Source organism: Apis dorsata, unplaced genomic scaffold (assembly GCF_000469605.1).
Source record: "Apis dorsata unplaced genomic scaffold, Apis dorsata 1.3 scaffold_397, whole genome shotgun sequence".
In the NCBI taxonomy this organism is placed as follows: domain Eukaryota; kingdom Metazoa; phylum Arthropoda; class Insecta; order Hymenoptera; family Apidae; genus Apis; species Apis dorsata.
The window spans coordinates 506,573-519,449 of record NW_006263656.1 but is presented as its reverse complement, the minus strand read 5'-3'; the positions used below and the strand labels follow the sequence as shown (position 1 = coordinate 519,449).

The 12,877-nt window shown below is 37.1% G+C and overlaps 1 protein-coding gene across 1 annotated transcript in view; it reads left to right on the top strand.

The window, feature by feature from the left end:
• Positions 1 to 12,877, top strand: part of LOC102681125 — a 52,898-nt gene that overhangs the window by 27,838 nt on the left and 12,183 nt on the right. The window contains exon 2 of the mRNA XM_031512211.1: positions 12,713 to 12,876. Within this exon, the coding sequence (XP_031368071.1) occupies positions 12,713 to 12,876 (164 nt within the window). The remainder of the gene's footprint in view (positions 1 to 12,712; position 12,877) is intronic.

Below are 12,877 nucleotides of genomic sequence, written 5' to 3'. Positions count from 1 at the left end.
TTTTTTTTTTTTTTTGTTTTTTAAGAAATCGATGTATTAAAAAAGATTTTGGTTATTCACGTGGTTATTAAAGTGAGATCATGTCGGGTCGATTAATCGGTAATTCTGAAGAATACTTTGCGGTTTCTTTTTGAATTTGTGATTTATTGTTACATTATTCCGCGGTCTTATTTTCATTGTATTGGTTTCTAGTGGGCGTGGATAGATCGTTAGCTTGTAAAGCGTCGCTCTAATTAAGTTACCAGACTAATGTCCTACTCTGTCTTGTACAGGATTTTATCCGGAGGAATATTATTTCTTCGAAAGAAAGTTGAATGTTCGTTCTCCGTTAGTCTTTCCTTATGATGATATCGTAAATTTAATGTTCATTAAGGATGTGTATTTGTTTTTAGAGATACTAATTGTTTCCTTTCTCTTCATTTATTCCTTATTCGTTGTATTTTTATTAATTATTTCGCTATTTAAGATGTTAATCTTTTGTATCAAATTTATAGAATGATACAAAAATATATAGTTATACTTGTAAATTATTTTATTAGAAATATAATTTTTATTATACACGTGTTTATATGTGTGTGTGTGTAAATAACAGAATTATTCGCATAGTTCATGAATAATAAGATATAAAGAACAAGTATAATAGGTATAATAAATATTCAATTGATACAAAATACGAATAAGATTATTGCAAATAATGCGTATTAAATTATAATAAAAAAAATCAAATTTTATATATCAGAAATTAAAAATAATCTCTCTGTTTGTTTTTTAAAAAGAAGATAAAAATTGGCAAGGATAATCTCGATCATAAGTATTTAGTCGCTTATTATCTTAAATATCATTTACTATTTTTCTAAAACAAAAATAAATTTAATTCAAATTCGAAAGAAAATAATTTTCATTTATGTTTAATCGTTTCATTTTATTATTATTCGATTATTACAAAATTCACTATTTTTTTTTTTTAACAATTCCATTCGTATTTTGTATCGTTAGTACATCGTTAACACATTGTATTCCATTGAAATAGAATAAACTCGTATCCTACTTATGGATATTTAACGGTTAATAAAAGGTAGCCATTAACCGTTAATTAAACTGAGCCGACTGACGTTCCTCACGAGACAACTGGCTCGCACCTGTCGATCGAGAATAGTTTCGTTTCTCGTAATAACGACTCCTCGTGAGTGTATTTTTTAATTAACTTCCTTTAGCTCACGAAATATCGCCGACGTGTTACAAGGTGTTGCGTGTCGCAATATGTTTCACATCTAGATCAGTTGTCATTCGATCGTCGATAAGATTCCAACGATGGAACCCATTAAATCACCACTATTCAACGCGAGAAACCGTACGAATTTCTCGACCATAAATTTCTCCCGGCAACTGTTTTCCTTAATGTCCCGCTTTACACGTACAATTTAATTGATTTAAGGAAAACATTTTCTTTTTTCTTTTTTTAATTTTCGTTTCAATTTTCGTTTCAATTTCAATCACTTTTCTCGATTCTCGATTTAAAGAAGAAAAAAATAGATCATCTTTACGATTTTTAAGTTACAATTTTTAAGATTTCGTACAATCATCAAATTCCCGAATTATAAGTTTAACAATTTAGAAATTTCAATCTCTTCGATATCTTAAAAAAAAATCTTAAAGCTAGGAAAGAAAAAATTTCTCAATGCGAAAGAAGGGGAAAAATAATTTAATTCTTACAATAAGAATTGAAGAGGGAATTTCTGAAGAGTTGCAAGTCGCAACGACGTCGATCCAATTCCCTCACTACTCTGGATATTTAATTTAAGATCGTCCAAGTCGAGGCACGGAGAGTCGTGCAAAGGACGAAGGGAGAAGGACCGTCGAGGGTTGCTGAGAGGGTTGGAGGGGCTTGGTGAGGGGCAGTGTAACCGGGCGTCAGGAGGATTGATGGCGTCTAGATGCAAATGCAGTCAGTCTGGCACGCAAGCAACGTATCCACCTACCGACGCCTTATGCCAGTTAACGCCTTACAGCTTAATAATCTTGTTCGTTGTCCTCCTCTTCTTCTTTTTCCCCTTTTCCATCCTTCTCGGCTTTCCTCCTCTTTTCTTTCATCTGCTAATTTCACCGCAATTTTATTCCCTGGATCTTTTTTCTTATCTTCCAATAAATTACTCAACTTCTACTCGATACTACCACGTTTCTCTCACTCTTTCTCTCTCTCTCTCTCTCTCTCTCTCTCTATCCGCGTTAATGATTTTCTTCGCTTCTCTCAATTTCGTTCTCTCATGCTTGTATAATAACTTAATATTTGCTTACTTTTTATCCAATTCTTGTGGACATTTTATTCACCATTTTTTTATTTCTTCTTTTTTTATCGTTAATTTTCCGAATTTCTTCTCTCTATTTATAATTTTCCTCTTCCATCACTCTTTTTCTCTATCCTCCTTCCCTTCCTTTTTATTCCCAATTTCCTAAATTTCTTCGTGTCAGATTGAGCTTCCGAATTTCTTCCTCCTTCCCCTCCATTAAATCTTAATTTCTTTCAAACTCTTAACAACTCTTTCTTCTTCCTTCCTATCTTTTCATATTCTCAGTTTCCTTTTTCTTTTTTTTTCTTTTTCTTAATTCGCTTTTCCAAATTTCTCCTCCCTGTCGTCCAATCTTCCATTCCCTCGCCTCAAATCCACGCAATTTCTCCATCTCAAGAACAATCCTCTCTCCTTTTCTCTCTCCACCCATCCTCCTCCTCCTTTTCTTCTTGCTTTCGCCAGAACCCGTTCCATCTTCCCTCGCACTCTTTATCACACTCTCTCGCGCCTGTGTTATACCGCTTTATTAGTCCTCTTTTCCCGGGATACCCCTCTTTGGTGGCCCACCAGGAGTCTGCGCGGTGATCCAGGTGGAGGTGGAGAGATGATCTAACGCGCGAGGGTCCACCAGTTCGTTAAACACAGGTGTAATTATGTTTATATTAATGTTTTCGGGTGGAGATAACGCGTGACCCTGTTTGGATAAACACACGGATGGATTATAAGATGATTCGCGTTGAAATTAATCGTCCGACCTATCCTAGTTGCACGATTAAAATATTTCCCGTTAAAACACGGGAAGGTAAGTCTTTCTCTTTCGTTCCTCCTCGTTTCGCTTACTCCGTTATTGAATCTGTTTATGAATTCTTTGTTCAGGATAGATATCTTATAGATAAGATAGAGCGCTTAGTTGGAAATGATTTATTTCAATTTTCCTCGATCGTGCGATTATTATTGTTTCGATGTTAATTTTTAGATATAATCGATTTAAAATTTTGACAAGTTTGAGAGGATTGTGTAACTTTCTGGATAACGTTGAGTAGAAAGTAATACGAAGAAATTATATTAAAATAAAAGAAAAGTATTGTGTTTGAATAATTATAATTATTTATAACGTGATATCGCAAAATTATTTTAGAAGCATTATTTGAATCTTGAAAGTTAATCGTTTCTCAGAAAAAACTTTTCAATTTGAAAAAATAAGGAATCTGAAACTTTCCACTTTTCAACATTTCCTAATTGTTGAATTTCCATTTCATCCCTCTATTTATTCCTTTCCAATCGCATCCATTAAAAAAAAAAGAAAAAGCAACCCCATCCTCGAAAATTCTAATACACCACTCCTCTCGCACAAATTAATAGTTACACATTAATACCTTCTAGTTAGACATCATTAAATCGAGACTAAAATTCACGCTCATTTTCAGAATGTCCCAAAATGGTCCCAAAGTGGTCCGAAATACCGAGAACCAAGGATCAGCAGCTGTCGATCGCTTAATTCGGCCCGTACCTTCTAATTGTAAGCAGCACACGAAAAGGAATTTTCGCGGGGCCTGTAATTTATCATTATAAATCAGCTGGTGTTGAGGGGTCGGGTTTTTGGCGGGAACGGGAGGAGGAAAGTTTGGCGGCGGTCGCGGTGGAAATCCGTTGCATCCTCGTTCCTTGGGCAGAAAGTGGCGGTCTCACGGGTGCCAGAATGTCGTTTCCTAACTCTAATGACGTCGTTGACTCTCACTTAACAAGAGACTACCCTCTAAATGGAGGGTTGCGTCCTCCAGCCAACGGCCGCTTGGTACACGCCAACCCGGTGATTACGGGACTCGAATTCACTTCTAAATTACATCCGTTGTAAATGCTGTTAAAGTAACTATTTCACCAGGGATCCACCGTGCAGCCTGAGTTTTTGGTCCAATTGGCCTGCTAATCGTTTGATCCACCGTGAATTTTCGGGGATCGAGGATTTTTCGAAGGGAGGAGCGAGAGTGTTTTTCGAAGAAGGCTGCGCAACTCTCTGTTTCATTTGCATTTTTTTTTTCAAAACGTCCATGTGCTTTTATCATTCGATACAAAAGTCTAAAGATCTAACGCGAGATTGGCCATCTACTCTTGCAACTTTATCACGAAAGGTTTTTATTTTTTGATCCATATTTTATATTTTTATGGAACTTTTTCCCCATAATTATTAATTATCAATCCTCACTATGTGTCCTAAAGGAATCCAAAAAGCTTCGACTAATAAAATAATAACGGACTGAATATATCCATCGTAAGAATATCACAATTCTACGAACTACCGAAAGAGTTTGATCATAGATACAATATCAATTTCGAATCCATCTGTTTGAACTCTCATTCCCAAATCTTCGAAATAGAGAACTTCTCGCAAGATTCATCTGCACACGTGGAAAACAAACTCGACAAATTCACGAGAGAGATATTTTTTTTTCCAATCATCGTGCAAGGATGACTCAAAGTGGTGGTTCGATTAAAATTTTTAATTAAGAATCGTCACGTCCAACGGGTTACTTTATTAATCCTCGTACAATGTACGCGTACGGGATACGTGGTGCCGGCCTATTAAGTTTAATGTCATTATAAAGGTGTCAAGGCACGGCCGCCGGTTAAAATATTCCACGCGCGTTCTGTATTCGGCCACCGGTTAATTACGCTTTAATTGCACCCTACGTCGTCGCCGATCATCGTTTCCTTTCATTATAGGGATAGAAAGCCGCGCGATTTTACAAGAGATATCAAGAATCTGAAATTTTCATCGATCTCGTGCCACACTGCAAACTTATTGTCGATACGTTCGTTTCAATCCATCTCGATTCCGAGATCCATCCGGGAGCGAGACTCTTCTCAGTTTGTTTGGGGGGAAGAATTTATCGCAAGATTGCTTGCACGAGCAAATTAGTTTTCAGATAAGTGCAAACGTGACGATTGTTTTTTCTAATTGAATTTGTGTTTTTTTAATCATTAGAAGATTAAAAATTCTGACTTTTGAATCAAAAAATTTAATTATATTACGTAATGGAATTTGTAATTATACATATTTTACGATGATTAACTATGTGGGAAACAACGACGAATTTGAATTTTTAAAGGAATCGTCGTCGAAATTTTGAACGATCGGGATCTTTCGTATATTCCTCGAAGAATAATTTCCCTTCTCACGAATCAGTGCGTCCGATCAAGCACTTGAAGCGGTCTTAAAGTTAGACGCTGATAATGTTTCTATAATCCTATTACTTTTCCGTGATTGATGAATAGAAATTAAAAAAAATAAAAATTGGCGAGTGAATGAGTAAAAATCGAAGGCTGTGGTGGTAAGCTAATTAATGTAATGTAAAAGTTATGTAATAGAATTTCTACACGGCTTGTTCTCGGTAAATTATTGCTTCTGACATGGACAGAATTTTTGTACATGCTTCAAATTACTACTGAAAATATTACTAGTAAATTTTCCATAAATTCTGTAATTCTGTTACTTCATAGCAATTACACGAACTGCAAGGTGGTAGTTTGATGGTAAGAATATTCAGTTCTTGGGTATTTATTTCAATTTCAGCTTCTGAAAATTAAGGCTTCGAGGTAGCTATTATTTTCTACGTTAATTTGATAGTTAATCGGTACTTTGATCCTAAAAGGGAAAGCTTAGCGAACGTTGAAGTGCAAACCAACTTTATTGCGGATCTTAATTGCAGTAATGCCTAGTCTTTTTATACTTAAACATCGAAGCATTCCTTTTTCCATCGGACAAATTTAAAACACATTTATATCGTAATATCCACGTAAGTTGCACCATATTAAAAATTTGCACAGTTTACTTGGTTTTCTGGGAAAATTAAGACAAAAGGTGAATCGAGATCGGAGCCTTTGGCTCTAATTTTCCAAATTTATTATCAAGAATATAAATAAAAAAAAAGATGAGAATGATGGGACAATAATTACAATAAAAATGTTACATATTTATTTTTGAAAATCTGTGTTTCAATAACAAACCGGGAAAGGAGGGGTGGGAGAGAGAGAATGGACAAGATTAGAATCTGTTAATATAAATCAGCGACCATGTATATCATCAATTTCTTAATAGATTAAATTATTTATTCATTAATTTAATAATTTCTAAAATCAATTTCAATTACAAATCTTCCATTTTCTCTCGTAAACGTCATCACACGTTTTCACTGTTTTACTTCCAAATCACTTTCACGTAAACGTGAACGAAATATGCATAAAAATATGCATAAAATATTTAAAAGAAAGGGAAAAAAGAAATAATCTCTTTAATGGATCGAGCCGGCCAATTTTGGAAAATTCTATTACACGTGGAGGACAATTTCGCGAACACGTTCGGGTAAATAGCTTCTTCAATTTTCGTTGCGTGGTGTGTAATTGGCGGTCACACGTAAAAAGATAATAGTAGTGACCGGTGAATGAAAATTTGAAGGCGCCGACCCCTTTTAACAATTGAACGATATTAATCGCGCAATTCATCAGGATTTCGTGAAAAGGGGCAATTTCGTTTTTTATATCGGGGGAAATTAACGTTTTCGTTGATGCTTTTAAATGACAGCCCACACACATTCGAGACTCTTTATGAACGCGCTATTACGGTTAATGCGTCTGACGGAAAGCGAGAGGTAATCATTGTAATTTCCATCACGAGCCTCGCTCCATGGATCTGGATGCGTTCTCGACGACGAAATCGAACGTTTCTCGCTTCGTTCGCGAGAGATTTCCATTGACGTGTCGTGTGACTCTTTCGAAGGTCCACCTTTCAGCGTGACGGTTCGATCGAAATGAAGAAAATTAGGACGATCGTGATGACGATAATAAAATTTTTAATAAGAGGAGAAAGTTTTAATAAAATGTATATATATATACATTTAATAAAGTACATAATGCAAAGTTGTTGGGAATAACTTTAATAATTACGAAGAAATTTAATTAATTTGAATTATTATTGGATCTATTCGAGCACGAGAAATTTCGTTCATGAATCGTAATTTTGATCTTTGTCGGTTTTACAGAATAATCCACGATAATAGATATATTTGTTGTTAAATTTCGATTCATCGTGTTGACGGATGTATGACAAGTATGTATAAATATTCGTCGAATAATTTCATCGTATCCACGTGTAATTTCAATTAAATTGACGATCATTTTCCACATGGTGAGCATACGATTATGGAAAGAAATCATCAGCCATTATTAACCAAATTGAACGCAATTCCTGCTGAAACTTTCCTTCCAAATCAACCTATCCCCCGCCTTAAAATCCCGAAACGAATCGAGAAGAAGTACCTACAAATATCCCGCTCGTTCGACCTAACCTAAAAATCCACGATAAAAAGTTGGTGCGTCGAATCTCCTAAGAACCTAACCTAAAAAACCAGTTGTAAAGGAAGAAACGGCACGATCTCGATATCCGCAATTTCGAAGCGAAGAATTACGAAAAACCTGTATGGAAGCCGGCGTAGACGTTCACGGTCCAGGATCGAGGATCGATTATTATTATACCCGAGGAGGACTGTGCGAGGATTTCGTGCGCGTTTATGGCGGTCAACGGTGTGTACGCGACGGCCGGCCGGCTTACGTTCTTAGCGTGGCGTAATTGCATGATGATACGTTTCGGCCATGTTGGGCCCTCTAACGACGCACGCGACCCTACACGCTGCCCTTTTTCCTCTCGAAAACCGCACCGATGTCTTATTTCTCGGCCGCCGTGGAAATGGAAGCCAGACAGGGCCGGCCGAATTGGCACCAATGACCAAGGAATCGCTACTTAATCCCTATTGGACGGCGCATACCTTTCCTAGTAGCTTCTTTCTTTTTCTTTTTCTTTTTTTATTCCTTCTTCTATAATAATCTGAAACTCGTTCTTCTTATTATTATTATTATACTAGAGAGATGTTAATAACAACTCGTGACGCTTCTACGCGGCTTCTGTTTTTCCTTCGTGGCCAATTCTATTCGGCCAGGTTTAAAACTTTCAAACTTCGTCAACGAATCACTTATGGCTGGATCTCCTCACCTGGATGGAAATTTAATGGATCGATTTGTAATTCGAGCTTTTGAAATTAACGTAAAAGGAGCGAGAAAGGAAAATTTCTCGAAACTGTCGAAAAGAAGAAAAGAAAGAAAAGAGACGGTTATTCACGAGAGTTGCCACCGTGTACAGCTGAATCGTCCACTTATTACGGAGTACAGATTATCAATAATGAGCGGATCGATCGATATCCATTCTCGATCAATCTCACTCTTGTATCGAAGAAGAGAGACAGAGAGAGTGAATTAATGGATAAATAGCATCTAATTACGCTGATTAATGCGCGATCTTTTTCTTCCTTTTTTTCCTCTTCTCTTTTCTCTTTCTCTTTCTACCTTCTCTCGTCAACGACGAGACGGCCGATTCGCGAACATTATCGTCGATTGGTAAATCTTAATTGGACAAGGAGGATACCAAAAGGAGAGCCTCGACGACCCAAGTTGCAATAAATAAATAGCAGCTGGACAACGTCCGTGTGTTCTTTTCTTATGAAAAGAAATTTATATTCGTGACACGTTTCGCTGCGAGCACGCTTTTAATCTTTGGACGATCGCCGAGAATTATCCTATACCGATTTCATTTTCCATTGTTCGGATTCTTTGTTCTTTCGCTGAATAAGATTCGATTGTGCTCGGTTGATGGATTGCCGCATTCATCGATCGAATGTGTAAGAAGGGTAAGAATTATGTTGTATTATGCCCGGTTATTTATGCACGATTGAATTTAGGAATAGAAATTTATTGATATATATTTTCTGATATTATTCGTGTAATTAATATATTCTTCGTAACGATGTATGTTTTACGTTTAATGCGCGTCACAATGAATCATAAATTAATGGGTGGAAAAAAAAATAAACAAATATCATCGAGATTTGTGAGATCGACAAATTAAATCAACTTCTCCTTTTCATTAATTAAATATCGTTCATTGTTCGGTTCATTGCTTCGCGAGATTGAACGAAAATCGCGAGGCAGAAATAACGAGATCATCGTCGATCAAAACGATAAAAAGGATAAATCGTGAAACTATTTGTATTATTTAAACTCTTACTTTATAACACTGTCCATTAATAACACGAAAATAAGCTTGTTCGTACGCTCGTAATCTCTCACAGATTCGCGAGATGTTTATCCTGAATGATGAAAAGGAAGGAATGCCTCTAGAAATTGCTCGTTTCTCGCAAACGATCGTACAGAATAAGAAGCAATCGTTTCGAGATTTATTAACGAAACGCGCTGATTATCCAAGGTGTCTCCTCTATCTATTCTTGTTCCTAACACGCATATAATAAAACCGTGTTACACGGTAATTCATATGCATCTTTTTTCTCTCATCTCAGATAATACTAAAAATCATCGTAATCCTCATTGAACGAAGACATTTCAATCTTTTAACGATCACCCCTCTCGGTATCGGAATTGCCTCTCTTCGCGAGATGACAATTAGCTTAAACGTGGACTCAATCAATGGTCGAAACAAAGGAGGAAGGGAAAAAAAAAAAGAAGAAGAAAGAAGAAGATAAAAATGATAAAAAAAAAAAAAAAAAAGAAAGGAAGAAAGAAGAAAAGAAAGATGCGATGAATGGCACTAAGAGCTCGAAGAGCTAAGAGTAATAAATTACCCTTGCATTAAAACGATGTTGGCGCCAAAGGATAATTTGTATTCATAATCCGTCATAACACGGCGAAACTCGTCATTATAAAGCGGCTCCTCGAGTTTCCTGTGACAAACACACGGCATTACGGCTGCTTAGATCTTTTAAGTACACCCTCCGAGTAGGGGATACGCCAATTTTCCAGGACCAGTTACGCCAACGTGTAACTAGGAAATTATTACACGTGAATACGTGTGCACACACAGTGTGTATGGTTAACATTGTAGGGGATCGAGGATCGAGGATTCGTCCATGCAGATTTCCGCTTAAATCGCTTTCGCCGATTCTTTTATTTTTCATCCGTGGAAATACGTAAGGACGCGTTTCGAATGTGAAATTACACGTGGTTAAGGTTCCGTGGAGGGAATGAATTTCTTTTTTATATTTCTGAAAGGGGAAAGTGACGAATCGAGGATGAATCTCGGGGTTATTTTACTTGGTGTATGTACATATATTATGGAAATTCAATGTAAAGGAAAGATTGCTTCGAAATATTTCTTCTCCTTTCTTCCTTTTAATCTAAAAAAATTTAGATCATGATTTCTTCGACTTCCTTTACCACCCCCTAGAAGGAAAAATTATTGCAATTCATGAAGAACAAACAGCATTTTTATTTATCTAAAAATCGACTAAGATTGAGAAACGCTGTTTCGAAGAGGATCCGAGAAACATCTCAATCCATCCTATGAAAATAATTAAACCGATCAGGATGGATCAGCTGGAATCAAAGGCAACCATCGATCCAAGCATCGAACCAATAAAAGTCGGTCGACAGTAATGGCGTCTGGTATCCTCTCAATTACGTGTTTTCTTTCGACGAATGGCCGCAGACTGCATTCTCAGATTAAATTGAGAGATACCATTTACGGAAGCGACGATTACGGGACGATCGGTCGATCATTGTGTCCAACGATGTCACGCTTCAACCGCTCGAATTAACCGAATCATTATCGTCGTGTCAGGTTCATTAATGCGGCCGGTTACATTATCGGGCCGTGCGCGAGGCATCGTCATCTTCCTCATCTTCGTTCGCGAAAGAAGGGAGGGGAGGCGGAGGAGGGGGAGGAGGAGGAGAAATTCTGATTCGGGACGAGAATAGATCGAGGGGACGATCAGAGGTGGACGCGAAAATTGTTTAACTCGTCCTCTCATAAATTATTTAACGCGCTACCTGCGCCATCTATCAACTTTGATACCCGTTTCCGATAATAATACCGTGCCGCGTACGCGATGGAAGAAAAATTACCCTCGTCAGCCTTTCCGCCGATGAACGCGCGTGAACGTGCTCCTGAATTCGTTTCGCGAATGTAAAGTGATAAAGATGTGTGCGCGTGTGTGTGTATGTGTGTGTGCGTGTGTGTGAAGGTTGGATTTTTTAGTTGAATATCGCGTTTGTAGGAAAATTGAATTTATGGAGATTAAGATTAACACTTTGTAAAGATGGATTTTTTTTATTAAGAAGAGATAATTAGGGGGTCGGTTTCGATTGAATCTTTTTTGAAGAAATCGAATTTCTTGAAGTTACGAGGTGGAAGATGAAACTTTAATAATTCTAATAAATTCTATTAGAATTTTTTCTTGTTGGGCTTTGGTTAATTTTTTTTTTTTTTTTTTTTTTTTGAGTAAGAAATACTCCCTTCGAGGGATAGTAATGAATCGACGAAGATCTATTAATATCCATCTCTTGCAAACTTTTCTTAAAATTTTCTATTCCTAGCAATTCTTCTGACTCGATAAAAATTTTATCGAAGATTTTGAAGAAATTTTGAAATGCAATTTAATAAAATTACGTTACTCGAATCGAACAAAATTTTCACCATTTCTACTCAAGTTCTCGATAATTTCGCCCACGCAAAGTGTCGGACAGTGAAGCCACGTGAATGTAAACGGAACATATCGACTCGATTTCCCTTCCAATCATCCCGATCTCGAGGAACGTTTCGTCTCGTGCTATTTCATTTCCTGATCCAGATAACGGCGGCCTTATTGCCGAGTCAATCATAATTGCCGATCTTTTTTCAATTCCTCCTCTCCTGCATTAGCATACGTATCAGCTCTTGTACGCTCGGGAAACGGAGATGTCTGCCAAAACAATCGTGGATCCGCAGATTCTCGGTCCGGATAAGGGTTGGAGGGTGGACGAGGGCCCTCGTAAAATCACTGAAATTCCATGTTTATTCAATATGCCCGGGATTCTGTTTTCGAGACTTATCTGAGAGACGATTGGCCGGGATGATACGATGCCTCGAACCAATTTCGCGACGATAAGGCTTCAATCTTCGCTTTCCTCCCCCTTTTATGCGGAAACCGAGATCTCTCTCCATGCGATCACTGCAACTTTTCTAAGAAACATTGAATCGAATCGAGAGGTTTAACGGATCCATCCGATTTCTTTCTCGTATTCTTCGATAAAATATCGATAAACGTTTCTCTTAGGATAATTAAGAAAAGTTAGCGGATCCAGATTTCTTCCTTCTAAACGTTTCTCTTAGGGTTAATTAAGAAAACTTTTTTCTTTGATGTATAGGAAAATTATTTTTTGAATAATCGTTGGTCAAAAATTGATTTTGGCAAAAGTATGAAGATAGATTCTTCCGTCCACTATATTTTTCCACTTAGAAGAAAATCGTTCAGAAGAAAAAAAAATTTGTGACGCATTTTTTCATTAAAATCTTCAAGATACTAACATAGATATATTTGTAATTTCAGGTTGCGATGGCGAATCGGACGAAGGTGGAAGCAAGAGGCGAAGGAGCAGGACCAACTTCAATAGCTGGCAATTGGAGGAATTGGAACGGGCATTTCTCTCGAGTCATTATCCCGATGTGTTTATGCGAGAAGCTCTGGCTGTGAGACTCGAGTTGAAAGAGAGCC